Source organism: Pelodiscus sinensis, chromosome 5 (assembly GCF_049634645.1).
Source record: "Pelodiscus sinensis isolate JC-2024 chromosome 5, ASM4963464v1, whole genome shotgun sequence".
Taxonomy (NCBI): Eukaryota; Metazoa; Chordata; order Testudines; family Trionychidae; genus Pelodiscus; species Pelodiscus sinensis.
In genome coordinates this window covers 55,275,343-55,302,428 of record NC_134715.1, presented here as the reverse complement: position 1 = coordinate 55,302,428, position 27,086 = coordinate 55,275,343, and the positions used below count along the sequence as shown (strand labels likewise).

The following is a 27,086-nucleotide window of genomic DNA, read 5'->3' as shown; positions in this document are numbered from 1 at the left end:
CCAACGAGCAAACTTGGACCAACGTATGATAGACCACAAGCAACTGACTGCCCGTGGCATATCCCTAGAAAATAGGAGGAATAGAGATGCACCAGTACCCAAGTCTCCCACAGTAGAAGGGAAATGTTTAATGATGATCTTGGAAAGTGACATGCATGCTCACGTTGCAGAAGGCAGGAAAACAAAACCAATCCCCAAGCCCCCTGCCAATTTGATCTGAGAGAAAATTCCTTCCTAGCTCCACATACGACAGTCCAGTCAGACCATGAGCACATGAGCAAGAACCTACTTGAGAGAGAATGCTTAGTGTTGTCTCAGAGCCCTTGCCTTTCCTCTTCAATCTCCCATTTCCAGCCATAGTAATACCTGATGCTTCAAAGGAAAAATATTTTTAACAATACGTGGGGAGGAGGAATGTGTGAGAGGCTTTCCTTCCAAGTTTTCTCCTAGGATGCGTCTAGACTACATGGCTCTGTCGACGGAACCATGTAGATGAGTTTACTAGACATAGCAAAATGAAGTGGCGATTTAAATAATCGCCGTTTCATTTACATAAAAATGGCCGCCACGCTGTGCCAATCAGCTGATTGTTGGCACAGCACGGTAGTCTAGACGGGGATCAGCCAACCCCAGAACCCTTTGTCATCAGATCCTGTAAGCCTTGTTTCACAAGGCATAAAGGGTCTGATGACAAAGGGTTCTGGTGTCAGCTGATCCTCATCTAGACTAGCGCGCTGTGCCAACAATCAGCTGATTGGCACAGCGTGGTGGCCATTTTGATGTAAATGAAGCGGCAATTATTTAAATTGCCACTTCATTTTGCTATGTCTAGTAAGCTCCTCTATGTGGCTCCGTTGACGGAGCCATGTAGTCTAGACACACCACTACATGCAATTTCAAGATAACCAGCAGTGGAACAGAGGTGGTGACCTACAGTGGATATGCTATTTTTTTTTCTGCTTGAAGTCAGAAAGGCCTTCTTTTGTATGAAGTGCATGTTGGTGGCTGTGCTTGAGGAGAAGAATCTTGGAATGGAGGGCAAGTAGAGACATAACTGAGAATCACAAAAGCTGAGAAGCTTCCAGACAGCCAAGTTCAGGCAACATCAGTGTGCAAGGTTCAAAGAAGAAAGGTCACCAATGAGGCAAAGAGAGGAGGCTTAGCAGTTGTTAAAGGCAAGAAATAAAGGCATTATTCTACATAGACGAGGATGGATAAGCTGTGGCCACCAGAGAAGTGGAGCAGGAGGAATTCCACTTAGCCAGAAGTTTCTAGTTGATACCAAGTTTTTGACAGGGAACTGTGAAAGATATCACATCTCTGAGGATCCAGCTGGTTCAAGAGAATGGAAGGATGAATGGAACACCACCCCTGTGGATGGCAGCCTGGCCCAACCTGTAAAAAAGCAAGCCTGACCACAAACATATCCCTAACTGTTAAAGGGAGACAGACCATTCTTGTTGAGGATTCCATGTTCAGAAGCATTAAATGAACATTTTGCAACGGACAAATGGACAGCAGACTGGCTTTTACTGTCTTCCTTAGGCTTTTGAAGTCAATGGGCAAGGATCCATGGATGGTTGAAATTGGCAATAATGACACTGTTGTGTTATATCTCACAGATGATAGGTGACTTCAGGAAACCTTGGAAGCAAGCTGAAGAAGAAAAAGAATGTCCATGATATCCTTTCTGTCCCAAGACTGAAAGAAGACCGGTAGAAGGTTCTGAAAGCAAAGTGGAATAGGGCAAATTAGTTTAGTTTTGTCCACCTTCTGTGGAGAAAGGGGGATGTTTAGTTCAGATGTTTTTCCCCTGTGCCTGAGAAAGGAGGCACAGGCTGGCCAGAGAAGTCAGGAGGGCACTAAACTACTAACAAAAAGGAAGGGTAAAAGATGAAAGATAAATACTCATTTAGCACAGAATTTATGTATATTTTTATCCCGCCTCTCTAAGAGCCATTTTATAGCCAGGGACCAATGGGTCATTTGTTTATAAATAGTTTTACCCTGCCTCTCCCTCTTTAAAATATTCGAGGTGGCTTATAAAATTTTAGAACACAATATATTTTTTTTTAAAGTAAAATAAAAGAACCCCAAGAGGACATCAAACCTACTGAGACATATCAAAAGGAGCAGCGTATCCCCCCAAACTGAAGCTCCCAATAAAGGTAAAAAAGGTAGCTTTAGCCTGGTACCAAAACAATACTAGCGTTGGCGCCAGGTGAACGTCCCAAGAAGGGAGTTCCATAGCCTGGGAGCCAAAGCCCTGCTCAGCGTAGATGTCAGCCTTATTTCCATAAGTAGAGGAACATGGAGCAGAGCCTCCCCAGATGACCTCAATCCCCAAGCAGGTCATAAGGGAGAAGACGGTCTTTCAAGTACCCTGGTCCGAAACCATTTAGGGCTTTATAGGTCATAACCTTGAATTATGCCTGGAAACATACTAGAAGTCAGTGCAGCTGCCGGAGCACCAGCATGATGTGCTCCATACAGGGAGTGTCAATTAGAACTTGAGCAACCACATTCTAGACCAGCTGAAGTTTCCAAAGACTCTTCAGAGGCAGCCCCACATAGAGCGCGTTGCACTAGTCCAATTGGGATGTGACAAGGGCATGAATTACTGTGGCTAGGTCATTCTGAATCAGGAAAGGTCGCAGCTGGCGGATCAGCCAGAGCTTCCCAAAAGCACTCCTGGCCACCAAGGAAATCTAATTCTCAAATACTAGAAAAGGGTCCAGAAGGACTCCCAAGCTGCGTACCTGTTCCTTCAGGGAGAATGCGAACCCTGTCCAGAACAGATAACACACAATGTTTCTGCCAGATGGATTCTGAGCCACAGGACCTTGGTTTTATCTGGATTCAACTTTATCTTATTCTACCTCATCTAGTCCTTCACTGCTAGTTTACATCCAGTTCTGATTAGTTGCTGCCACAACTGGATCCAATGTTGCAGAGAAATAGAATTGGGTATCATCTACATATAGATGGCCCTGACTTCCAAATTTCCTTACGCCCTCTCCCAGTGGTTTTATGTAGATGTTAAACAGCAGATGGAATCACCACAGGTCAAACAGTAGCTCCCTAGCGCCACCTTATGAAAGTGTCCTAACAGGTAAAACTGGAACCACTGCAAAACCGCACCTCTGGTACCCACTAGGGTATCAGCAACTCCACTAGGTGCTTCAGAAGGATTCCATGGTGGATGGTATCAAAAGCCACCAACAAGTCCAAGAGAATCAATAGATTCCCCCGCCTATCTCTTGGTGTAGGTTGTATGCCAGAGCAACCAAGGAGGTTTCCATTCCAAACCCAGGCCTGAAGCCAGACTAAAATGGGTCTTTATAATCACTTTCTTCCAAGGAAGCCTGGAGTTGCAACACCACTGCCCGCTTGAATACATTTCCCAGAAAGGGAATATTAGCAACAGAAAGGGAGATAGTTATTCAAATCGTGCAAGTCCAGGGAAGGCTTCTTAAGGAATGGTTTTACCACCTGCCTCTTCCAAGGCAGTGGGAACTGTCCCAGATTTAAAAGAAGCATTAATAATTCCCTGGACCCAACCAGTCATCCCTTCCCAGATTGATTTAATAAGCCACAAAGGGCAAGGGGTTGAGTGAGCACATGGTTAGTTGCACCCCTCCAAGTATCTTGTCTGCATCATTGGTCTGCAAAAGCTGAAACTGATCACAAGAAAAACAACTAGGTGGTGCACTTGACACATTTCGTATCCCACATGACAGTAATAGTCTAAATTAGATTGGACGTGAGCGATCTTATCTGCAAAGTGCTTCACAAACAAGTCACAGTGAATTGCCAGTGGCTCCTCCATCTCATCACAAGAGCCAAACTGTAAGCCCCACACCACTCTAAATAATTCTGCCAGGTGGCACTGTGCAGATGCGATGCGGGCAGAGAGGCAGCTTTTCTTCACTATCAACATCACTACAGAATAGGCTCGCAATTCGGCTCTAACGCACAATCAATCAGACTCAGCTTGAGTTCTCCTCCAGCGGCCATCGCAAAGACCATTTCATCGCCTGCAACTCCCCAGAAAACCAGTTTGCAAGCTTGGCTCAACGGGTCCAAAGAGGGCACTTAGGAGTAATCATGTCAACCGCCCAGGCTACCTCAGTGTTCCATATATCAACCAGGGCATCAACAGGACCACTGGCTGTAACAGCTGAACAATACCTCAGGGACTTCATGAAACCCTCTGGATCCATCAGCCTCTGAGGGCGTTCCATCTTAATTGGTCCCCCACCTCTGTAAAAGGAAAGGTCAGTAAATAGTCTGAACTTGACCAGGTAGTGATCAGTCCAATGACAAAGGAAGAACAACCACATTCCTTATCCTGAAATCTCCTATCACCCCTACTCCAGAAGACAAGATTGAGCATATGACCTGCCACATGCATTGAGGCAATTATTTCTTGGGATAGTCCCAAGGTTGTCATGGTGGCCATGAAATCTCAAGCTGGACCATACAGGACAGGCTTAGCATGAACATTAAAGTTCCTCAAGACCAAAGGCCTCTGGGTCCTCAACGCTACATAGGAGACCACCTCAAGCAAAGCATCTGCCATGCAGTGAAGTAGGCAGTACACCAGCAAAACACCCAATCTATCCCAGCCATCCAACACCAAATACCTCAAATATAGCACTTTGGTGGATCAGGGCACTGGTCAGTCAGATGGTAGCCCAATAGACAGTCACCACCACCCCTCTCTGACCATCAAGCCAAAGCTGGCGCTGGACCAAGAACCCAGCTGGGCACAATTGGGAGAGGTCAACGCCTCCCTCCACTCCCAGCCAGGTCTCAGAGATATAGGCCAAGTTGGCCCCTTCATCCAGGATTAAATCCTGGATGATAGCTGTCTTGTGAGATACTGACCTGGCATTCAGCAAGAGCACGGTCAGGCCTGATGGCCAGCTGTTAAGGTTCCCAGGGTCATTGAGGCTAGGGACAGACCCAGAACGAGGACTAGTCTATAACTCTCTAAACCTCGCTCCTCTCAGCTGGCCCATGCTGATGCCACCACCATAACTCCTCCTGCCCGTCACAACTCCCAGTATGTCGAATCCTCCCCATTAGTCACCCTGCCTGTGTCATAACACATAATGAGAAAAAAATGAGACGTTGAGATCAATCAGGATCAATCCAGGGAACCAAATAACATTGAGAGAAGTGATTCTTTAATTGCCTATACACCAGCACTGGAAGCCTGAGTAACGTGAATGCACTTGGAAGCTTTCAGCTCCATTCATCCCCTGATGACAACTGTTTGATCTTCACCATCCTGTGACAGTACACTTTCTAAAGAGGAATGTCAGCACTTCTCTTAAACTGATCATGATATTGAGACCACACCCTAATACTGTTGGCATTGACAGAGGATCTGTTTGAGCCTCAGGTGTCACGTTCCTTCATAATCCTACCTATGAATGTTGCCTTCCTGGTTGCACTCACCTCAACCAGGAGAGTAGGTTGACTGGGGGCCCTCATGGCAGACTTTTTTTATACCATCTTCCATTGATGCAAAGTTTCTTTAAGATTACACCCCAAATTCATCCCCAGAATAATCTTGGGGAAGTTCATGTAAAACAGATCATATACTTAACTGGTTTGTATGTGAAGCCATGCGCTACTAAAGAGAGCATGAGACTGCACTCTGGATGCCCATAGTGCCCTGGCATTCTACTTACAAAGGACAGTACCTCAGTAATTGGCTTACAATGTTTTCTTCTTTGTGAACATATGAGAGAGAAGCCATATCTTCACAGAGAGGCTCAAAATGGGTTGAGTTATGAGTTAACAGCCACCTCCTCTTCCCTGAGGGAATGAAGGCCCATGCCATCGGAGCCTCGGCTGTCAGCTTCAACTTTTTTCTTGTTGAGGCCCCCACAACATGCTATAAAAATTCTATGGCCAATCTGTGACACGACTACTACTTTTCTGTATATACCCGCCAGGTTGGCGTTAGAAGTAGCAAGCAGGACAATTGCACAAGACCCCCTACCAAGGGACCCCCGGGAAGCTAAGCTGCTCAGGCTTTGGCTTCCACCCTGGTTGGTGGAGCTTAGGGCCTCAGGCTTTTCAGCCCCATGCAGAGCTTAGGCCCTTGGCTTCAGCATTTTGCCAAGGGCCCCAGTAAGTCAAATGCTAGAGCTGCTTGGTGGACCCCCTGAAACCTGCTTATGGCCCCTAGGGGGCTCCAGACTCCTGGTTGAGTAACTGCTTTGAAACAGACCGTTAAAGCAGAAACACACTGCAAAATGATCACGCCTCTGCAAAATATTACATTGGAACTCTCTACAATAGCCACATCTTTTGGCAGAGCAGTCCTTCAATTTTTAGTACAGAAAGCTTTCTTTCAGACTCTCCCTCCTGAGTTAATACAGCATGTGAGTCATCTGGAGTGGAATCCATATAGGTATTCTCACTTGAAGAAGAAAAAAAGGCTAAATACCTTGTACCGTAACTGGAGTTCTTAAATATGAGTGGTACCTATCTGCATTCCACTACGTGTCTTTTCCTTCTGGAGTCAAGCCATATTCTATGGCCATTTGCAGTAGAGAAGGAAGTGGTGAGGCAGTGGGTCTATGACTTATGTCTTTAGTTCAGAACACAAGGAGGCAAGGGGCAGAACAACAGACATTGCTAGCAAATTCTTTTGATGTCAGGCACATGGAGTGCATGCAAACATGGAGTGGAATACAGGTAGGGACCACATATCTCAAACTCCACTAACTCTGTACAAAGTAAATAACTTTTCTTTCTTCCTAGCATGTCAAGGTGACATAACCACAGTGTTCTGGCCCTGGACTTTGGACACACACAACCATCCTTCCCTGAAGTTTAGAGAGTTGGGCTTTAGAAAAAAATCCATAAAAGGGCACTTACACAGACTAGCATATGAATCAAACTGTAATTTTTAAAGGCACGTAAGGTAGCAAGGTGCCAAATCCTATTGGGATTGGAATTCTCTTATCTCGTTAATCTCCTTTGACAATTATTGCCTTAAAGATTCACTGAACACAGAGACAATATATTATATATATTTGTCTTGCTCTTACAATGATAGTATTGAGAAAAGAAAGAGGAAAAAATGGGGGGAGGTTCAAGAATAATTCTATACATTTTTAGGCTTGGAAAACAAGTATGTGTAATTAAGAGTGTCAAAGGGATGAACACAGGAGAGAACTCTTTTCCCGTAAAATGTATTTCAGAGTTTGAAGCACTCAATATTCTTAAAGTACAGTTCAGTCAAGACTGGAAAATATAGTGGGCTACAGACAGAAACATATGGTATTCATGAGTAGAAAAGATGAAGCAACTCTGAAAAGCCTTCAGCAAAAATATGGACAAGGACCATACAATAGTCATAGTCTTAAAGCAGGGGTGGCCAACCAGTTAGAGAGGAAAAGCCAAAATAGCTGTGGATAGAGTGCAGAGAGCCAAGTATTATATATTTATTTTTATATTTCTATTATAGATATATAAAAATAAAAAAACCTTTTAAAAAAACCCTTTAAAATACAGTAATATTCTCACACAAAAAAAGCATCTCCACTCTGTATTTTAAATTTAACATTACTTCCCTATTATGTCCTGTGAGTTTTTTACAATTAAACTGAACTGAGAAGTAAATTAGCATAATCTGAAGTGCCTGTTTCACTCCAGCTTGTTGATCTCTGGTATGGTTTCCTCATATTTTTTTTTTTTTTTAACTTATAAAGATTATGGCTTTTTTATAGTTCTAAAAATTCAGGTCTGTCCCATACTGCAAATACAGGCAGTCCCCGGGTTACGTACAAGATAGGGACCGTAGGTTTGTTCTTAAGTTGAATTTGTATGTAAGTCAGAACTGGCATCCAGATTCAGCCACTGTTGAAATTAACCAGCAGCAGCTGAATCGGACACGCCTGGGGCAGAGCAGCTGGGGTGCTGCTGGGTTGGTCCCGCAGTGCCGCTCCTCGGCGCTACTGGACCAACCCGGCAGCACCCCAGCTGCTCTGCCCCAGGCGTCCCCAAGTCAGCCGCTGCTGAAACTGATCAGCGGCTGACTACAGGAAGCCCGGGGCAGAGCAGCTCTGCTTCGGGCTTCCTGTAGTCAGCCGCTGATCAGTTTCAGCAGCGGCTGACTTGGGGGACGCCTGGGGCAGAGCAGCTGGGGTGCTGCTGGCTTGGTCCAGTAGCACCGCACCTCGGCACTGTGGGACCAACCCAGCAGCCACCCAGCTGCTTTACCCCAGGCGTTGGCGAGAAAAGCCTGGTCTGCTGGGGGGAGGGGCACACTAGCTGCGTCCCCTCCTCCTCCAGCAGACCAGGGAGACGCGGAGCGGCTTTTCTCGCCACAGAGGACGTGGGCGGCGGGACCGCGGCGCGTCTTGGCGGTCTGCTGGGGGGGGGCGCAGCTAGTTCGGGGTTCCCTCACCCCGTTCGTAAATAGGGATCCGACGTAAGTCAGATCCACGTAACCCGGGGACTGCCTGTATGAGAGGTTCAAAAACAATAAGGGAGAGACTCATATCTCAGAATAATTGCTTCAGCCTGGCAATCAATAGCCTTTGAATTTTCTTTAAAGAAACACAGGGTATACCAAGTACATGCTGATTTTTTTTTTCTTGAAATTTAAATGACATCTGTGTTGGCTGCCTTATTTGGCATCCATGAAAACTTTGAGTTTAAGGTGCTTCAGCTCCCCGCTCTAACGCAATGCCCCTCCTTTCCCCCAGAGCCAGGCACTCCCAGCCCCTTGCTCTAACCCAATTCCCCTCTCCACCCCTCCCGTCCCCCAGAGCCAGGACCCCCAGCTCTAACCTTATGCCTGGGTCTCACCAGAGCCGCCACCGCCATGAGCTTCTCCCTCCAGGCGCTGGGCGCATGTGCAGAGTGGCCGGCCATGAGCAGTCCGAGTGCGCGGATCAGAACAAGCAAGAGACACATTTCTTTGAGCAAAGAGCTGCAGGTTGGCCACCCCGTCCTAAAGGAAAGGAAAGAGCTTATATAAGGAGGGGGATGGGCTGACATCAGTGATTTAGAGGACAACAAATGAGGTTGGAACCAATATTGGTAAGACACAGTGATCATGTCAGCATAATATATAAAGTCGGTGGTTGCTTTAAAAGTTTGTGGGGGGCGGGAGAAGGTTGTTTGGTGGAACTGACAATATTTTATTTTTAAATTCATAGGGATTGACGAACCATTACATATCAAGAGAAGGAAAGTAATAAAACCAGGCTTCATACATAGCCCATGGAAAAGTGCTTATATCAGACAGCACAGAATTGATACTAACTGGCGGAGAGGAGAACTTAAATCTCCTAAGGTAACCATTTCTGAACCATGAACATGTCAAGAATTAAGTAGGATCCATCAACTAACTGCTAATTTTCTTTTCAGCAAACCAAATAATTTCTGACTCTTAAAAATTGTTATAGTAATTTGAAAAAGGGATGTTAAAACCCCCTTTTGCCAATGTCTTTCTAAACGTAAATAATTAAATCACAGAAAATCATGTATATGATTCCCTGGCTGGACTGCCTGCCACTCCTCTGCAGCTGGGGGTTCGCCGGCTCAGGCCAGGACTCCCCAAATGCCTGACCCAGGCGACACACTAGGTTTCCCTGGCGGGGGGCAGGAGTTCCCTGGTCAGTTCCTGATCCCGTTGATGCTGGGGGTTCTCCAACCAGGGCTTGGACCAGGGAGGTCCCACCTGTACTATAATATTGATAAAAATGTTCATTTCAGCCTGATAAAAATAGCAGATTATGCCCACGTTTTAATGATATCGATACTAGAGTTCAGTCTCATAATGTGCTTTATATATGCAGTAATATTATCAAGCCTGATTGTGTCTCTGGATGCCCTTGATACATAAAAACAGAGATTTACACCATTCATTTTAGAGAAATCCTGTAATTTTCTCAATTTTTGTACAGTAATCCAGAAAGCTAAACAATACAGGAGTAAAAATCTGAGGAAATCTGCCATTTGAGTATCTGACTGCAGCTTTCAACTGGCCAATAGCTCTGCATCTTTTGTCATGTCATGCTATACTGGAATTATTAAAATGGTAGCTCCAGACATTGCCCAGCTTCTTCTATTTGTATAAATAGACATTTTAAAACGTGTTCAAGTATTTTTAAATGGGAAATTTCTTGTTTAATTTGCATGTTCTGATATAATTGATTTTTACTGTAGTAAAAAAAGTCTTGTTGCAATTTTACATAATCAAACACGGAAAATGCCATTTTGAAAAATAACATTCCAATCCACAAACATATCCACATACATATTTTCTTCTTGTTAAGTCAAACTAACTTTTGCTGCTTCTTAACTGAGAAAGCTTTCTATAGTTCTCATCTACTGGATACCAGCCAAAAAGAGGAGAAGTTGAGTAGCTCAGAAGATCAGTGAACATTAAGACTTGTTTCTGAAAATAATTTGCACATAAGAGAAGCAAATTTCTGTTCATAGGAAAATATTTCCATTAAATTAGTCTTATGCTTTTAAAGATAATTTTAATGTTTTTAAAATTAGGTTTTAGACTATATTAGTCTATTCAATGTAGTTTTAGCAATGATCTCTTTCCAATTATTTAAGAAAGGTAAAAATAACGTTAATATACCTGGTCAGCTATGCAGTATTATACCACAGATTCAATTTTATATCAAGGAAAGGTCTTTCTGACTCTAGCTAGTGATAAAATAAGTCTGAAATATAAAGACTCATTACAATAATTTTTTAAATCTAGTTAAAGTAATGTTGATTCTGATTCTCTTTTTTCTACGTATCTTCTAATCTTTTGGTTCACATTACAACACGTTCTCTATTGTCAGGTGCTCAAAGGTCATGATGATCATGTGATCACATGTCTACAATTCTGTGGTAACCGAATAGTCAGTGGTTCTGATGACAACACATTAAAAGTTTGGTCAGCAGTTACAGGCAAGGTAAGTTAGCACTTGATAAGATCCAGTGAAATGGACCATTGGTCAAGTAGTAGCAAGTTCAAAGTTGTGTTAGTAATTTATTCTGGTCTCCAAAATATCTTATGTCTTTGTCTTTTTTGCTGTGTGGTGCAAGATACAGAATACCGTATTAGAAAATATTTGGGCAATCTTTCACTACACAGAAATATATCTACTTTATGAAAGTCAACTTGATGTGAAATTATAATGCTGTTGATGTTACCATTGGCATTTATCCTTGTTCTCTTGGCAGCTGCTCTATTCATATGGAGTCATTTTTGACATTGATTACAGAGAATTTAGACACATACTATTTTATCTTCCCTATAGGTTAATTCATCCTGACTTCATCCACATGGATCTTGTTTCTGGCTAATGCTTGTGGCTTCCATGTTTATTTATATGGTTTTAAATTTTTCAAATGTTTCATTTTATTGGCTATATATAGCCTTAGAATAGTGTATTTCTCCTTATTCTGGCAATAAGAATATCTTCTAATTTCAACAGCCCAGATGTTGATAAGTTAAAGAGATAAATGATATCCACATTGTAATATTAGTCTTGGATGAATGTAAGGGTTTTGCTTTGTCTTTGAATGCCTTGACTAGATTGTAACTGCTACCTTGGAGAAGAATAAAATAGTATGTGGCATGCAGCCCCACCCAGTTTGGCTGGCTTCCCCTTCACTAAGCCTAATTCGTAAAAGGAAGGCACGGTACAACTTTAACATTCTTTCATGAAAAGGAACAAGATGAAGTCATTTTTTAACAACATTTGTTTTATGTATTCTTCTCCCTCAGAAATATAATGTGCCACTGACTATATGAAATTCAACATGACAGGATGACTCGCCAACAGTTTTAAATTCTCAGTAACTTATCTAATACTTAAAACATCTTGATATGAGGGATTTTTATGCCAGACCTTAACAAATATTCAGAAAGTGTTGCATCCAACATGGAGAAATATTTGACCTCATCTCGACTGAAAAAAGAGAAACTGATCACAGAATTAAAACATTTACTTGACTTGATTGTATTCATGTAAAAAAACATAATAAAGTCCAGACCAATGTAATGTGATATAATATAATATAATCTTCCTAGTTTTAAAAGCCAAGTTCACAAAGCTGAAACATCTGGGAAAGAATTTGAAAAGAAAAATTTGAATAATTAGGAACTGTTTGAGAAAATTTTGCTTGGTGTTCGAAAAGCCACAATAAAGGAAGTAACACATTTAAAAACAAACATAAGCATGGAAATGAAAGAAATTACAGGTTGAACCTCTCTAGTGTGACACCCTCGGGACCTGGCCAATGCCAAGCCAGAAAATCTGCCGAACCACAGGAGGTCAAAATTGTCTAGCAGCATTACCAACGTTTCCACTGCTTATTGGGCTCATAGAAGACATTTAGGGGTAAATTAGAGCTATATAATAGCACAGGACACTGAGGGTCAGGATTGGTGGCTTTAAGCAAACTTCATGTGACTGCAAGCAACTTGGCCACACCCACAATAAGTGGACATCCAGCTAACTAAAATCATGCTGGACCATGGATGCCACCAGACCAGAGAGTGCTGGACTGGAAAGGTTCAACGTGTGTGTGCATGCGTGCGCGCAAACCAATGGAAAAAGAGAAGCTTATATCAATTGAAGCTAGTAATTGTTTAAAAAAAAAAAAAAGAAGGAAGGAAGGAAGTAGGACATGAGAAATCTGTGGCAAGCAGTGTTAAGGACAATAATGAGCTGGTTAAGTACATTAGGAAGCTAAGTAATCCTACCAATTATATTAGTCCATTATTAGATGGAAGTGCTGTAAGAGTCAATAATACTGGAAAGCCTAAATGTTCAATAAATATCTGTACTATATTTTGGGGGAAAGAGATGATGCTATTGTTAAATATGATGATGCCGAAATACTTTTCCATTGCAGCAATTACTCAGGGGGATATTACAAAGTATGTAATGAATTAAGACTTTTTTTTAATCATCAGGTCCAGAAACTTGTATCCAAGAGTTTTAAAAGATGTGATTGAGGGGCTATAAAAGCTAATGTTGTGCCAGTATTTAAAAAACTATCCCTGCCCTATTAAGGGTAATTAGCCAATAACAAATACTTATGTGCATTCTCCATCATTGGAAAGTTTTGTATCGATATTGGGTGTTTTTTGAAAAAAAGAGATGCTCTAAGTTCAAACAAATTAATTCAGAGAAATCCTGTGGCCTGTGTTATATAATGTGTGTGTGTGTGTGTGTGTGTGTGTGTGTGTGTGTGTGTGTGTGTGTGTGTGCGCACGCGCGCACACACACACTCTAAAGGTCAGATTACATGATCAGAATGGTCTGGTCTGGCCTCAGTCTATTAACTGATTAAATTTCTTTCACCTTCCAATATACTAACTATACAAAATATTTTTCAGTGTTTAAGAACACTAGTTGGACACACAGGTGGAGTCTGGTCATCACAAATGAGGGACAATATCATTATTAGTGGATCTACTGACCGTACACTTAAAGTATGGAATGCAGAGACTGGAGAATGTATTCATACATTATATGGACACACATCTACTGTGCGTTGTATGCATCTCCATGAAAAAAGGTAAATGTTTACTAAAAATTAGGCATCTTTTTTACTTCTTGTTTTGTGGTCTTTTTAAAGGAAATGTACATATTATTTCATTAAGTAGTCCTGAAACAGTAACGGTGCAATATAAATGTTATAATATTCAGTAAAACTACTAAAAATTAAATTATATACACCACATGAAGAGAAAAGAGCAGCCTACTTCAAGAAGACGTGAAAGAATTGTACAATAAGACACAAAGCTCTCCATATACAACCAAATAATTCCCTATAACTTTCTTTCAATGTTGTTTCAGTTATTGATGCATTGTGCTATGCCATGCTATGAATGATCCTTGTTTTTAACTTATGTCAATTTGTTGCAAACCGCTACCTGTTTAAAAGATTATCTTTTTAAAAATGTCTTTGGATTGAAATACATTTTATTTACATTTCTTTTGCACTGCCATTTCAACAATAATATCATTCAAGAGACTTTGAGATGTTGTGATTTTTTGTTTAAAGGTTTGCATTGATATGTAGTTGTGTCTTAAAATGTTGTCTTGGTTATTCATCCATTTTTTTCTGCCCAGATAATCAGTGGAATTACTATATTCTTCATCACTATTCATTGTACCAGTATCAGTACTTTCAATATATTTTAAACTAATATTTACTGTAAATGTTGCATAATGAAGAACTTTCAAAGAGGGTTTTTTAAAAAATAATTACTAGGTGGGTTTAGTGCTCATTAAAGCAAGACCATATTACTGGCTTGATCCAACTGTAAGCAAAAGCAGATGGTATGTAGTCTATCACCTAGAGCTCTCCCAATCCATCTCAGTCTTGACTTACCGTATCTTATTATTCAAACCTGTGTCTTTCCTCTTGAATACTGACTGCCAATCACACCAGATAGTTTGGTGCTATGAACATGCTTTAACTTTCAACCTGAATAAAATCTGAAGCCAACTCTTCAGAGGCAGGCAGACTAGTCCTCATACCATCTAGCCTTCCAGAGAAATAAATTCAGATTAACTGCTTTATGCACAAAAGGTTGGTATCAGGCTTTCTGCTTTAGCTCACGTGATACAAACATGGATGTTGATATGCTTAAGTGTCATTTTTATTTGTGTTTCTCCAGAGTTGTCAGTGGGTCTCGAGATGCCACGCTGAGAGTTTGGGACATAGAGACAGGCCAATGTTTACATGTTCTGATGGGACATGTAGCTGCAGTCCGGTGTGTTCAGTATGATGGGAGGAGAGTTGTTAGTGGAGCATATGATTTTATGGTCAAAGTGTGGGATCCAGAAACCGAAACTTGTCTACACACACTGCAAGGTCATACTAATAGAGTCTATTCATTACAGGTAAGCAATTTGTATCCAGTGCTTTTAGATTAGACCACTTTATGGTTAAACTACTAAAATTGTGGCTATTTGCTTACTACAGATGCAGTCCTAGAAAATACATAGAGATTCAGGTTACCCTCTTTCAACGTCCCTTCTCCTGCTACTCTTGCCATTAATTTAGAATGGGAGACAAAATCATGGTTTAGGTCTCGTGAGAGCTGCCACAGTTCAAATTAATAAGATTTTATTTTTAAAAAATCATTGGTTTTTATTGTAAATTACTGCAAGGAATTTTTTTCGTTTGCTATGAATATTCTTATTTTCAGTGTCTCTGTTTTTCATAGCTCTTCAATTGCTGATCATGCTCAATTAACCAAAAGTAATGTTCCTTTTAAAATCTAAAAGTTCATGTATTATATTCTAGAATTTAAGTGTCAGAGAAGGATCTTAATGCTAAGGTATATGGGGAAGTGCTAGACTGGTTTAATGTGTACTGCAATAGCTAAAACATTCATGTGCTTTTTCATGTGGAACTTTTACAGCCATGAGAAAATGACTTCCTCCCCAAAAACCTATAGTGTTGATCTTTAAAATTAAACCAGGAGAGAGAGCTACAAAAGACAAGTAACTTTTGGCAGCTTTGTATGATTGAATTTTCCTTATTCTGATGTTTGTAAGATTTTGTCTGTCCTCCAGAAAATGCATTGATTGAAGCACAAGGACTTAGTTTGCATGTTGTCCCTTTCAGTATGTAGTTGTTGCTAAGCAGGAATCCAACACTTGTTATAAAAAGGAAAACAGTGATTTATATGTATGTATGTGTTTAATCACTTCACCTAGTTACAAAGTTGTGAACTACCAATAGGACTGGACCTAAGATTTTAATGGCTGTTAGTGAAGAGCTCTGATCAAGCTCCCTGCCTTCCTATGTTAGAGACCAGGTCTACATATGGATGGTTTTGTGTCATAGCTGTACCAGCCCAGTAAAGTATACCACCAAAGCATTCCTAGTGTGGACACTTTCTTTGGCATACTTATTCTATCCACATAACCTCACCCCCATTCCAACAGAAATGTAGTTTTACTGTAATAAGAGTCTGTACAAAGGGCTTTTACCAGCACAACTATATTTGCTATAAATCACACCCCATACCACATAGTAATGCAGCAAAAGTTTGTAGTTGGAGACCTGTTGTGGATCTTCCTTTTTACCTACCCTGAACCTTGCTGTTTCTCTGCAAAACTGAAACACAACTAAGTCTGAGAAGGCATTTAAGGATTCATTTTATGCTAGAGCTTGCTGGCACTACAATCATACAATATAGCAGATGGAGAACTTGGAATGGCACTTTGGCTGGTGAATGGGGGGTTGTTATGGAGTTTAATGCTCTATAAAGACCCAAAGCTAACAATGATCAAACTTTAAAAAAAATTAAATATAATTTAAAAAAAAGAAATTGCATCCTACACATCTGCTAGCCTGGGTTGTGGCAAAGGAAGTATGGCTCATAAATTGAGAGGCAAGAGGATTTCATAACTCACTTTTAGCATAGATTCTGTTTATTAGAAAACAACTGTTTCTTAACATGGAGCCAGAAAGACACTGTGACTCTAAAGAGGTTCGAATGTTCAGCTGTAATGTGGAGACCCCAGTTTAAGTCCCTATTCCCAATGACTATTTGTACAAAGTATAACTGTTTGAGAGCTTAGGTACAAACTCTAGGGGAGAGTTCATGGTTGTGAATCAAACAATGATGAATGTCTCATTAGTAGTCATATAAGTCCCTTTGAAAGACAGCTCTTAACCTGCACCCCTCTCAGCTTGCTAACTTTTTCTGTGCATAGTATTAGGAGCTTGGGTACCTATGTTACAGTGGTAGATTTCATGAGGCATCAGAGAATATATTATAATTAGACTTGCAATGCTGAGCCTATGTGAACCTAGCCCATAGATCAGTGGTCTCAAACTCACAACACCCAGGCCAGTCCCGGACAGAGAGATTGTGCAATCTGCCCTGGAACTTCTGGCAGGTTGTGGGAGGGAGAATCTGTCTGTTACTGGCCCCCAGGCTCTGCCCCTTCCCGCCATTGCCCCACCTTCTGCCCCAGGGCATCCTATCACTCAGCCATGCAGTTTTGGGATCATTGAGGGTAGGAGGCTGGTGCTGTGTGGCAGCATTGTTATGCTCCCTTGCATTCTCAGTGGCTCCGTGGGGAGGGCGCAGAGCTGCTTCCCTGTGGTGCCTGGTGCCATGAGGGGAAGGGGCAGGAGCTGGTAACAGATAGCCCCATCCCATCACCTGGGCCTGCTGGGAGTCCTAGGCTGGATTGCATAATCACTCCGGCTGGGACTGGACCATGGGCCATGAGTTTGAGACCCCTGCTATATATGATAGTAGACTGGACTTCCTGCTAGAATGCACACACAAAATCCTAGTCCTTGTGGAAAAAGTGGTCAGGACTATTAACTTTTAGCACATTAAAATAGTGATGTGTTTAAAAATCTTTCAAAGGGTTTACATTCATATTCTTTTGAAATTGATGATTCAAGTTCAGTGTACTACCTGATCGCCTCTTGGCTTTGGCAAAGCGCTTGTTTTCACTTTTTGTTGTGAGACTAGATTGAGATAAATGTTACATAGAGTGAAGCTGTTGCTCTGATCAAATAAAATATTCCATACGGTTTTTAGATGATTAGGTTGACACTTAAGGCAGAAGATTCTTTAAAACTCTTTGCTGTTTGCTGTTGGCTTGATATCAAAAAGTCCTCAAATATGTTCTGTTCTGTTTGAGTGAATTTTTAGTAATGCATAGCACTATTCAAAGAGAGGGACAAGGTAAAGTGTCTATCAATACGTATTTTTCTTTTTAATCAAGATTAAGGTCTGTAGGTGTTGAACTGCAGAAATCAATAAGTCTTGTCCCCGTTATGAAATTGTAATGATTAACCATGAGCACATGTTGCTATGCTAAACATAAGTGTGGCCACTGAGTTCTAAGTTATATTTAACATTGTTAGTTAACATAATGTAATTTCCTAGCTTAGGGAATAGTGAAAGGTCTTATTTTGTGAAACTATGAATTAAATGCATGTAGCACACTTAATGTTTTTTCACAGTATGAATGCTAAGAGCTTAATACAATGGCATGTGTTTATTGTAGTTTGATGGCATCCATGTAGTGAGTGGATCTCTTGACACTTCAATCCGAGTTTGGGATGTGGAGACAGGAAACTGCATTCACACATTAACAGGCCATCAGTCATTAACAAGTGGAATGGAGCTCAAGGACAATATTCTTGTGTCTGGGAATGCAGATTCAACAGTCAAAATCTGGGATATCAAAACAGGACAATGTTTACAGACATTGCAAGGTGAGCTTACACTATCCAAATATAAGCACAGTCCTTCAAAATACTAAGAGGGCTGGTGCAAGATAGTGATTCAGTCCTAAATTTAATAATTCAGTGCTGTGTGCTACTGAAATAGTTAATGTAAAAGTACTTGTTATATCTGTTAAATCTGAGCATTTCTACTTCCCATATATTGCTAAAGGACAAATTAGCCCAGGGGAGAATGTTTCAATTTTATGTCAAGTCAAGCTGTGTTTAAATGTGCGGTCTTACTCAATGCACCAATCTGGAAAAGGGAAGAAATAACCTATATTCAAGGAAAACAACTGCAGATCATTTACTGCTCAAACATTGGTCATGGCATCTGTATTATCTTCTGTGTTTGGTGAAACTGTCTGTGAATTAAATCTTTTGTTTTTCTAATTTAATCTAAAATCATTTGCCTATTATGGAAAGACTGCTGTCTGATAGACTAATAAACCCAAAAAATATGTAGGAAACAGCATCTCAGAACAGCCAGTTAACTTAGTTATTTAGGTCACTCGGACATTTCAAAGCCTCCAGACTAATTGGGTTGGGAAGGCAGTGAACACTGTCTGTAACAATAAATCAAGAAAAATGAATGGAAAACATTTCCTGTATTTAAAAACAGGAGTGGGGGAGAAATTTGAGTTTTCATTATGACTGTTGCTGTGCTCACACACACACATTCACTTATTTGCCTAAGCAAGTCTTTTGTAATATCTTTTCCTGCCTTTTGCCTGCTAGCTGTGGTTCTGGGAGAAAATCCATTTCACAAAAAAGGATCCTCCACTGCTTAATCATACTTAATTATTGTACAAAACAAGCATTGAACTTTTAAAGGACAATTACTATAGGATGGCTTAAGGGAAAAAGGCATATAATAGAGTTTTGTTATTTGAGTTAATATTTAACAATGACTTCAACTGGAATTTTCTTGTTGGTGAGAGTTCTGTAACATTACATCAGAACGGATTTTAATTAGACTAACATTTTGGCAACAGCATCATTTCTTGCCATCAAGGTTTAGCAATTATTTAGGAATAAGCCCACCCTTTCTTCCCAAAGGGCCTGGGAGTGCCTTCTACTAGGTAAGTTCATTTTGATGAATCTCAGATGAGACTACACACACACACTTTTTTTTTTTTTTTTTAAACAACAACTAGGGATGTAAAAGGGTAACTATTGGAGGCTGGAGCAGCCTCCTGCCTGCCCCGGGCAGTGTGCTGGCAACAGATGGGATAATCTCATCTGGAGCAGCCTTTGTCCTCAGCAAGCCAGGGCACTCCGCAGGCAGGGACTGCTCCAGCTGGGTTGGAACGGCCCCTGCCCAGATTCCACTTAGTCCCTAACATTTAACTGGTTAACTTTTATTACATTCCTAGTAATAAAAGACATCTTGGAGGACAGGGAGATTTTTCAATACCTGCGCTAATCCTTTGAAAACACAGAATAGGGTTCCTGTGTATGTTAAATATTTGGTTTAGTTGCATATGAATGTATCTAAATACGGTAACCCCTCATACTGATTTTTAACCACAAGCAAAATTCTTTTGGTTTTATTGTTTTAGGTCCCAACAAGCATCAGAGTGCTGTGACCTGTTTACAGTTCAACAAGAACTTTGTAATTACCAGCTCAGATGATGGAACAGTAAAACTTTGGGACTTGAAAACGGGTGAATTTATCCGAAATCTAGTCACATTGGAGAGTGGGGGAAGTGGAGGTGTCGTGTGGCGGATCAGAGCCTCCAACACAAAGCTAGTATGTGCAGTGGGAAGCCGAAATGGGACTGAGGAAACAAAGCTGCTGGTGTTGGACTTTGACGTGGATATGAAGTGAAGGGCAGAAAGATGAATTTGTCCAAATGCGTAGACGATGTTTCCCCTCCCTCCCCCACAAAAAGAAGAAAAAAAATCCCCTGCCCTTGGTGGTGCAGGATGTTGGCTTGGGGCAACAGATCCTAAAGACCTACAGACGATGAAGAAGGAGACTGTGAGATGACAAACTGTAACTGACAAGAGAGGCATTTGCTGTCTCATCACATAAAAAGCTTCACTTTTGACTGGGGCGGCTTTGCAAATATAAGACTTTCTAAATCAAACCAGGTGCAATTATTTCTTTATTTTCCTCTAAGTGCTCATTGAGCAGAATGGAGGTTAAAAAGTTGTTACAGTTCTTGCTAACCTGTTGTTTTATAACAAGAGATCTAGAAAGTGCTGCATAACATCCATTACTGGATGACTTTTAAAGTTGCAAGCTTCTGCAGCAACAACAAAGTCAAATCCTGGTGTGGAAAAGCTACATTCTTACTGTGAATTGTTTTTGTACAGTTTTATCGGGGTTTTTTTTTTTGTTTTTTGCCAGCCATTGCCAATGTCAATCACAGTATTAGCCTCTGTTACTCTATTCACTGTTGCTTCCATCTACACTCTTCAATGCATATTGTTGCTCTGAGATGGCAAGTTGTCCTGGGTTCTGAGAGTCCTTGAATGGATTTAACTCATAATGCTGGTGCTAGAAGTAGGTCTTCAAGTATGGGATTGTTGTCCCACCCCTGTACTGTATTCCCAGTGGCCAAACTTATTTATATGCTGCTAAATGAAAGAAAGTAAAGCAAATTATTTCTTGTTTTTTAATTTTTTTTCTGCTGTGACGTTTTAGTCCCAGACTGAATTCCAAATTTGCTCTAGTTTGGTTACAGAAAAAGACTTTTTGCCACTGAAACTTGAGCCAACTGTGCCTCTAAGAGGCTGAGAGTTAAAAAGTTTCAGACAATTAAGAGTGAAGTTTGCTTGCAAGTAAAGAATTGAGTGTGTGTGCAAAGCTTATTTTCTTTTTTCTGGGCAAAAATTAAAACACATTCCTTGGAACAAAGCTGTTGCAGCCTGTTCTGTGGGGAAACTTTTTTCTTTGTGAGGGCTGTGGTGAATGGAATGAACATGCATAATAAAACTGACAAAAATTTTAAAAATATAAATACAAATAAAGTTGCTGGTCAGTCTTAGTGTTTTACAGTATTGAGAAAACAACTGTTACAGTTACTGCTGCAAGAAACTGACAGAGCAAAAACTATTATGTTTTTGTAATAAAGATGTACATGCAAACTTAAAACAAAAAGAGAAAGTCAAATGGTTTGCCTCATTCTCCAGAAGCCACAACTCAAGCTGAACTGTGAAAGTGGTTTAACACTGTATCCTAGGCGATCTTGTTTTTTCCTCCCCCATTTTTTTTGTTTTGTTTTATTTATAGTCTGATTTCAAACAATCAGATTCCAGTTGGTTAATTTTAGTTATGTAACAACCTGACATGATGGAGGAAAATGACCTTTAAAGGGATTGTGTCTATGGTTTGATTCACTTAGAAATTTTATTTTCTTATAACTTAAGTGCAATAAAATGTGTTTTTCATGTTAGCATGTCTTTTTCTTCCAATGGTTTCCTACTATACTAATATGCAATACTGAAGCCAATATGTGGACAAAATCTTGACTTACTGTACATATGCCAAATAGTCTGAGAGGGGGCAAGTTTCTCAATTGACTGAAAAGACAGCAGTGAATCAAAACCAAAATGCTGTCAAAGACTTATGTAACCAAATTCTACAGAAAAACTTACTCTCCCCCCCCCCAAGAATGTGCAGGAACACACAGTCACCATGTGCATAAATCAGTGGTTTGAGTTTGTCATGGGGGCTTCTACAAACACAGGCATTAATCCAGAGGTATATTCTTAGTGATAGAAAGCTTAACATTTTTACACTGGTAGGAGTTATCAGTAAATCAAGAAGAAAGAAAATTACATGAGTAAGCTTTTTGTGGCTTTTACGTTTTTTTTTTCTCCAAGCGTTTTCTTAATTGCATCTGAAATTGAAAAAGTCTAATCAGAATGAAATCTAATGTTTATTATTTGATTGAAATTCTGCAGAAGAGAATATACAGTATCAAATGAAAAGCAAGAAGCAGTAAAATCCACATCGGAATTTACAACTACACCAGGTCAGTAACATAAGTGAACTGTCCAAAGTAATATTCAAAAAGTCCTACCCAATCCAGTGTGTCCCAAGCAGTTCTATCAACTTGTTCAAAACAGAAAAGTCAACACAGATGAACTAATCAAAATATCAATTGCAGTGGAAACCTATCAAATGTTATATATTCTTCTAAAATCATGTGCATAAAACTAATACTGGGACTTTTCAGTTTAGAAAAGAGGAGACTAAGGGAGGATATGATAGAGATATATAAAATCATGAGTGGTGCGGAGAGGGTGAACAAAGAAAAGTTATTTATTAGTTCCCATAATAGAAGAACTAGAGGACACCAAATGAAATTAATGGGTAGCAGATTTAAAACTAATAAAAGAAAGTTCTTCTTCACATAGCGCATAGCCTGTGGAACTCCTTGCCAGAGGAGACTGTGAAGGCTAGGACTATAGCAGAGTTTAAAGAGAAGCTAAATAATTTCATGGAGGTTAGGTCCATAAAAGGCTATTAGCCAGGGGATAGAAATGGTGTCCCTGGCCTCTGTTTGGAGATGGATGGCACGAGACAAATCACTTGATCATTGTCTTCAGTCCACCCCCTCTAGGGCACCTGGTGCTGGCCATTGTCAGCAGACAGGCTACTAGGCTAGATGAACCTTTGGTCTGACCCAGTACGGCCATTCTTATGTTTTCTCATTCTAGCTTGTGAAATCAAAGGACTTCATATTAGCTCTAAGATGTGTGAACTGAGTACCTACGTTTTGACCTCACTGTGTGCGGGTATTTGGCTAAGCTACTAAAACTTAAAACTGGATACTAAATTCTAGCTTTTCAAAATTATCCAAATACTTTTGAGGCTCTAGCCTCTGTATACATGTAATTTATAAAACTGAGCACAAGTTCAACCTTTCCACTACATTTCTTCTACACTGATGCAACCATTGTTATAAATATTTTTTCTTAATCCTCATGGGGGTTTCCCCCCCTACAATGAAATACTTAGCCATAACAGCCTTTGTTTGCTTGTCTAGGAGCAATGTGAGGTATTTATCCCTTTCACAACTGTTGTTCCTCTGCTCATACTGCACAGCAGTCTATATTCTGTCAATAGTTTATATCCGAAATATTTAGTCAATGACATTTCTTAGATGCCTGCGAAGCTTCACCCTTATAGGCACCCTTCCTTTTTTCTCAGTTTACTGGTTTTAGGGATCATTTTTGACTGGTGGGGACAAGACACAAATGGTCTGTCCAATCAGAGACAAGAAAAATACCCACTGGCAATATTTACTCAAGGTCACTGTCAGTGTTCCCTCTAAGATTTGCCATCCATGAGTGCCCTGAGTTTTGTCTTATGCACCAATATTGAGGTCATGTGTGCAAGTTCAGCTGTGTGCCACCACTGCACCCACCAGTTAATAACAAATACATATAAAAAATAGATCTTTCCCAGTCACAAAGAATAAAAAGAGCTGTTAAATCAGCACTTTCACCCACGCATCTTTATTATAATTAGGGATATTAAATTTTGATTAACTAACTAATCGAATAGTCAATAGGATTTCCTTTGACTATTTGATTAGCCAATAAGGACTAGTGCAGCGTTCTGCCTTTGAAATGCACAAGAGCACCAGTAGGGGCTCTTGTGTATTTCAAAGATTGAAACGCAGTGTGGAGCCAGGGGCCAGTGGGAAGTCACCTGCTGACCTCTGGCTCCATGCGGGCACTTCTGCTTTGAAATATAAAAGAGCCCCAGCAGGGATCCCCTTAGAACCCTTCTTCCCTCTCCCCTCCCCCCCCAGTCCCCGCTTGCTGCCTCCTTCTGATAGAGGCAGCAAGGGGGTCAGGGGAAGCGACTATTGTGTCGACTAGCCGATAAGCTTTTGCTTATCGGATACTAGATTAGTCGCTTACATCCCTAATTATGATGGCTGACCCTAAGTGCCAATGTATTGTCTTTGTCCCGCAATCTGCTTATTGACCATCCCATAACTGTGTGTGGTGACAAATGACATAACACGAAAGGCCTTACAGTCCTTCTGAAGAAAGTGGGGGCTTCTTGGCAAATGAGCCTGTAAATAATGAACTGTGATGGTTGCAGCAGGAACAGGAACAATCCTATTTAGACTGTTTAACTATAAAAAACTGAGTTAAGATCAGATAGCTGAGAGACAGAAGGAAAACATGGAACTAAACATTGCTAAAATACAGAAGTTATCAAAGCCCAGGCCAAAAGATCTGAGCTGGAAAAAACAACCAACCTTGGTCAAAGCTAAAATATAAAAACGAATGGCAGTTGAACTGTAAGCACTTAAATGGGTCATTTGTTCATAACATGTAATTTATACACCTACACTCCCAACGCTATTTGAAAGTCTAAAATCATTTTAAAAACAAAAATATTCAAAACTGCAGCTAGTAAAAGGCAAGCCAAAAGTTTAAAATATTTAGTGCCTCTAAAGCAAGGGTCCTCAAAGTTAAAAAAAAAAATAAAAAAACTTTAAAAAATGATATATATAAAATCAGCTTTTTAAAAATTCCACTAAAAATCCATTCAAATATTTTATTCAAGGTTGCAAAACTGACAGCTACTCTTTATCTGGCAGTGAGCATCTACTGACAACCTTAACTTTAGAGGGGTAGCTAAGTTAGTCTGTAACAGGAAAAACTTGACTAGTCTAGTAGCATCTTAAAGACTAACAAAACCTGTAGATGGTATCATGAGCTTTTGTGGGCACAACCCACTTCTTCAGGTGACTGGAGTGTTTGAAGTCCAGATCCAAGAATAAATAGGGGAAGGGAGTAGGGGTAGCAGAAAGCCTCTAGCTTCCATCCCAGACACATTTCTCAATCTGTTGTTTACAGCCAAGCCCTAAAATACAACCAGATTTTCTCTAATCTCACAGAGAGAAACACCTACAGGATCTATATAGAGCATTTTTAAAACTAAAATATCCACCCGGAGAAGTGAAAAAACACAGACAGAGCCAAAAGAGTACTCAGACACGAACTACTTCAAAACAGGCCCAAAAGTGAAAACAACAGAATTCAACTTCAACCCCTCCAACACATTATCAACAATCTTCCATCTATCCTGGAAAATGACCCTTCACTCTGAGGCCTTAGCGGACAGGCCAATCCTCATCTACAGATTACCCCCTAACCTCAAACGAATTATTTCCAGGAACCACGCAGCACACCTTCATCACACTCATCCAAGAACCCACCCCTGCAATCAGCCTCAGTGCCAACACTGCCCACACATCTACACTAGTAATTTCATCAATGGACCCCACCACATCAGAGGATCATTTAACTGAATATCCACTAATGTCATCTATGCCAGGAATGCCGCACTGCCATGTATATTGGCCAAACTGGACAGTTTCTACAAGAGAGAATTAATGGACACATCACATATCCGAAAAGCCAATACACAGAAACCTCTTGGACAACACTTTAATCTGCCTGGACACTCATTAATGAATCTCCAAGTCACTATGTTGTTTCAGGCCAATTCCACAAGGCAAATACACAGGGAAGGAGTGAAACTTAACTTCATTTACAAGTTTAATTCTTCTACAAATGGAATGAACAGGGACATCAGCTGGCTCGAACAATACCTTCCACATCCTAAAGACTCTACCAACCAACCATAACAATGGAGGTGCTAATTGTTCTTATCAGCCTCTTGTAACTACATGAACCATCTGCTGTCTCTCTCCTTTTTCCCCCCTCCATTTCTTCCCTCCTTTCCCCTTCCTTCATTTATTCTTGGATCTGGACTTTTAACACTCCAGTCACCTGAAGAAGTGGGTTGTGCCCACAAAAGCTCATGATACCATCTACATGTTTTGTTAGTCTTTAAGGTGCCTACTAGACTATTTGGGTTTTTTTTAAGTCTTAACTTTGTTAAACTCTTCAAGTGTCCAGATGCTTTCACAAAGTTTAACTTTTTTCCTTAAGTGATTAATATTAAACATAAAATAAGTGAAAATAAAAAGAGAAACCCCAAATAAACATCCTAAATCCCTTTGTCAATAAGGAAACTAAAACAATACAATTATTAAAATAAAAAATAATTATAGGTATTCCTATAAAATTTTTTAAAAAATACTTCTTAATCTTTTGAAAGCTCAAAAAAGGCCATCAGCTTGGTGGTTTAAAAACAAAAACCAACCTAGCATGCGAATGTGTGCGCGCGCGCACATACACACACACACACAATCAACAAAGCCCAACTATTGAACTAATTCAAAATTGGGATGTGAATGGTTAACTTCATTCTTACTGAATATGGTCAACCAGCGGGCTGCTCCAGCTCTGTGGGGCCTGGCATGCCACAGGCTGAGCCGCTCCAGCCTCCGATGATCAACTCCCACCACATCCAGGACACCGGAGGAGCAGCCGACTGCCACACAGCTCGGCCTCTGGTCCCAGCCGGGGCACCAGAGGAGCACTCCCAACGTGCCCCGCAGCTCCAGCCCTGAAGCTGGGGCTGCATGGTGGCTGCCCTGCTGCTCCTGGGGTGGGGCAGTTGCCCGCCACGCAGCCCTGCCCCAGAGCAGCTAAGCAGCCACTGTGTGGCTCTTATAAGGAGGTGGGCGGGCGGTAAATTTTTTATGCGGACCGGTGCATGTGAGCACCTTAGAGGGAATGCTGATTACTATATGAGCAACTTTATCAGTTCAATTATATTGTCCTTTCCTCCACCAATCAACTTCTAGTCAAAATACTCTTCTCACATCTATATACTGTACTAAACATTTTCAATATGGCCAGGTGCTCAGATCTAAGAAGTTTTAGAGGTCGATGCTTTATGATCCATAAGAGATCTATGT

The 27,086-nt window shown here is 40.7% G+C and overlaps 1 protein-coding gene and 1 long non-coding RNA gene across 14 annotated transcripts in view; one reads left to right on the top strand and one right to left on the bottom strand.

Moving 5' to 3' along the window:
* Window positions 1–20,901, top strand: part of FBXW7 (F-box and WD repeat domain containing 7) — a 277,673-nt gene extending 256,772 nt beyond the window's left edge. For all 9 annotated transcript variants that reach the window (XM_075930055.1, XM_075930052.1, XM_006111571.4 and 6 more), the window contains 6 exons: window positions 9,192–9,328; window positions 10,842–10,955; window positions 13,394–13,575; window positions 14,684–14,909; window positions 18,054–18,264; window positions 19,836–20,901. In XM_075930055.1, coding sequence (XP_075786170.1) covers window positions 9,192–9,328; window positions 10,842–10,955; window positions 13,394–13,575; window positions 14,684–14,909; window positions 18,054–18,264; window positions 19,836–20,104 — 1,139 coding nt within the window. In that variant the 3' untranslated portion in view covers window positions 20,105–20,901. The remainder of the gene's footprint in view (window positions 1–9,191; window positions 9,329–10,841; window positions 10,956–13,393; window positions 13,576–14,683; window positions 14,910–18,053; window positions 18,265–19,835) is intronic.
* The window catches only part of LOC142829601 (uncharacterized), a 251,947-nt gene that overhangs the window by 2,464 nt on the left and 222,397 nt on the right, over window positions 1–27,086 (bottom strand). For all 5 annotated transcript variants that reach the window (XR_012904162.1, XR_012904164.1, XR_012904165.1 and 2 more), the window contains one exon: window positions 8,821–8,983. This is a non-coding gene — a long non-coding RNA (uncharacterized LOC142829601). The remainder of the gene's footprint in view (window positions 1–8,820; window positions 8,984–27,086) is intronic.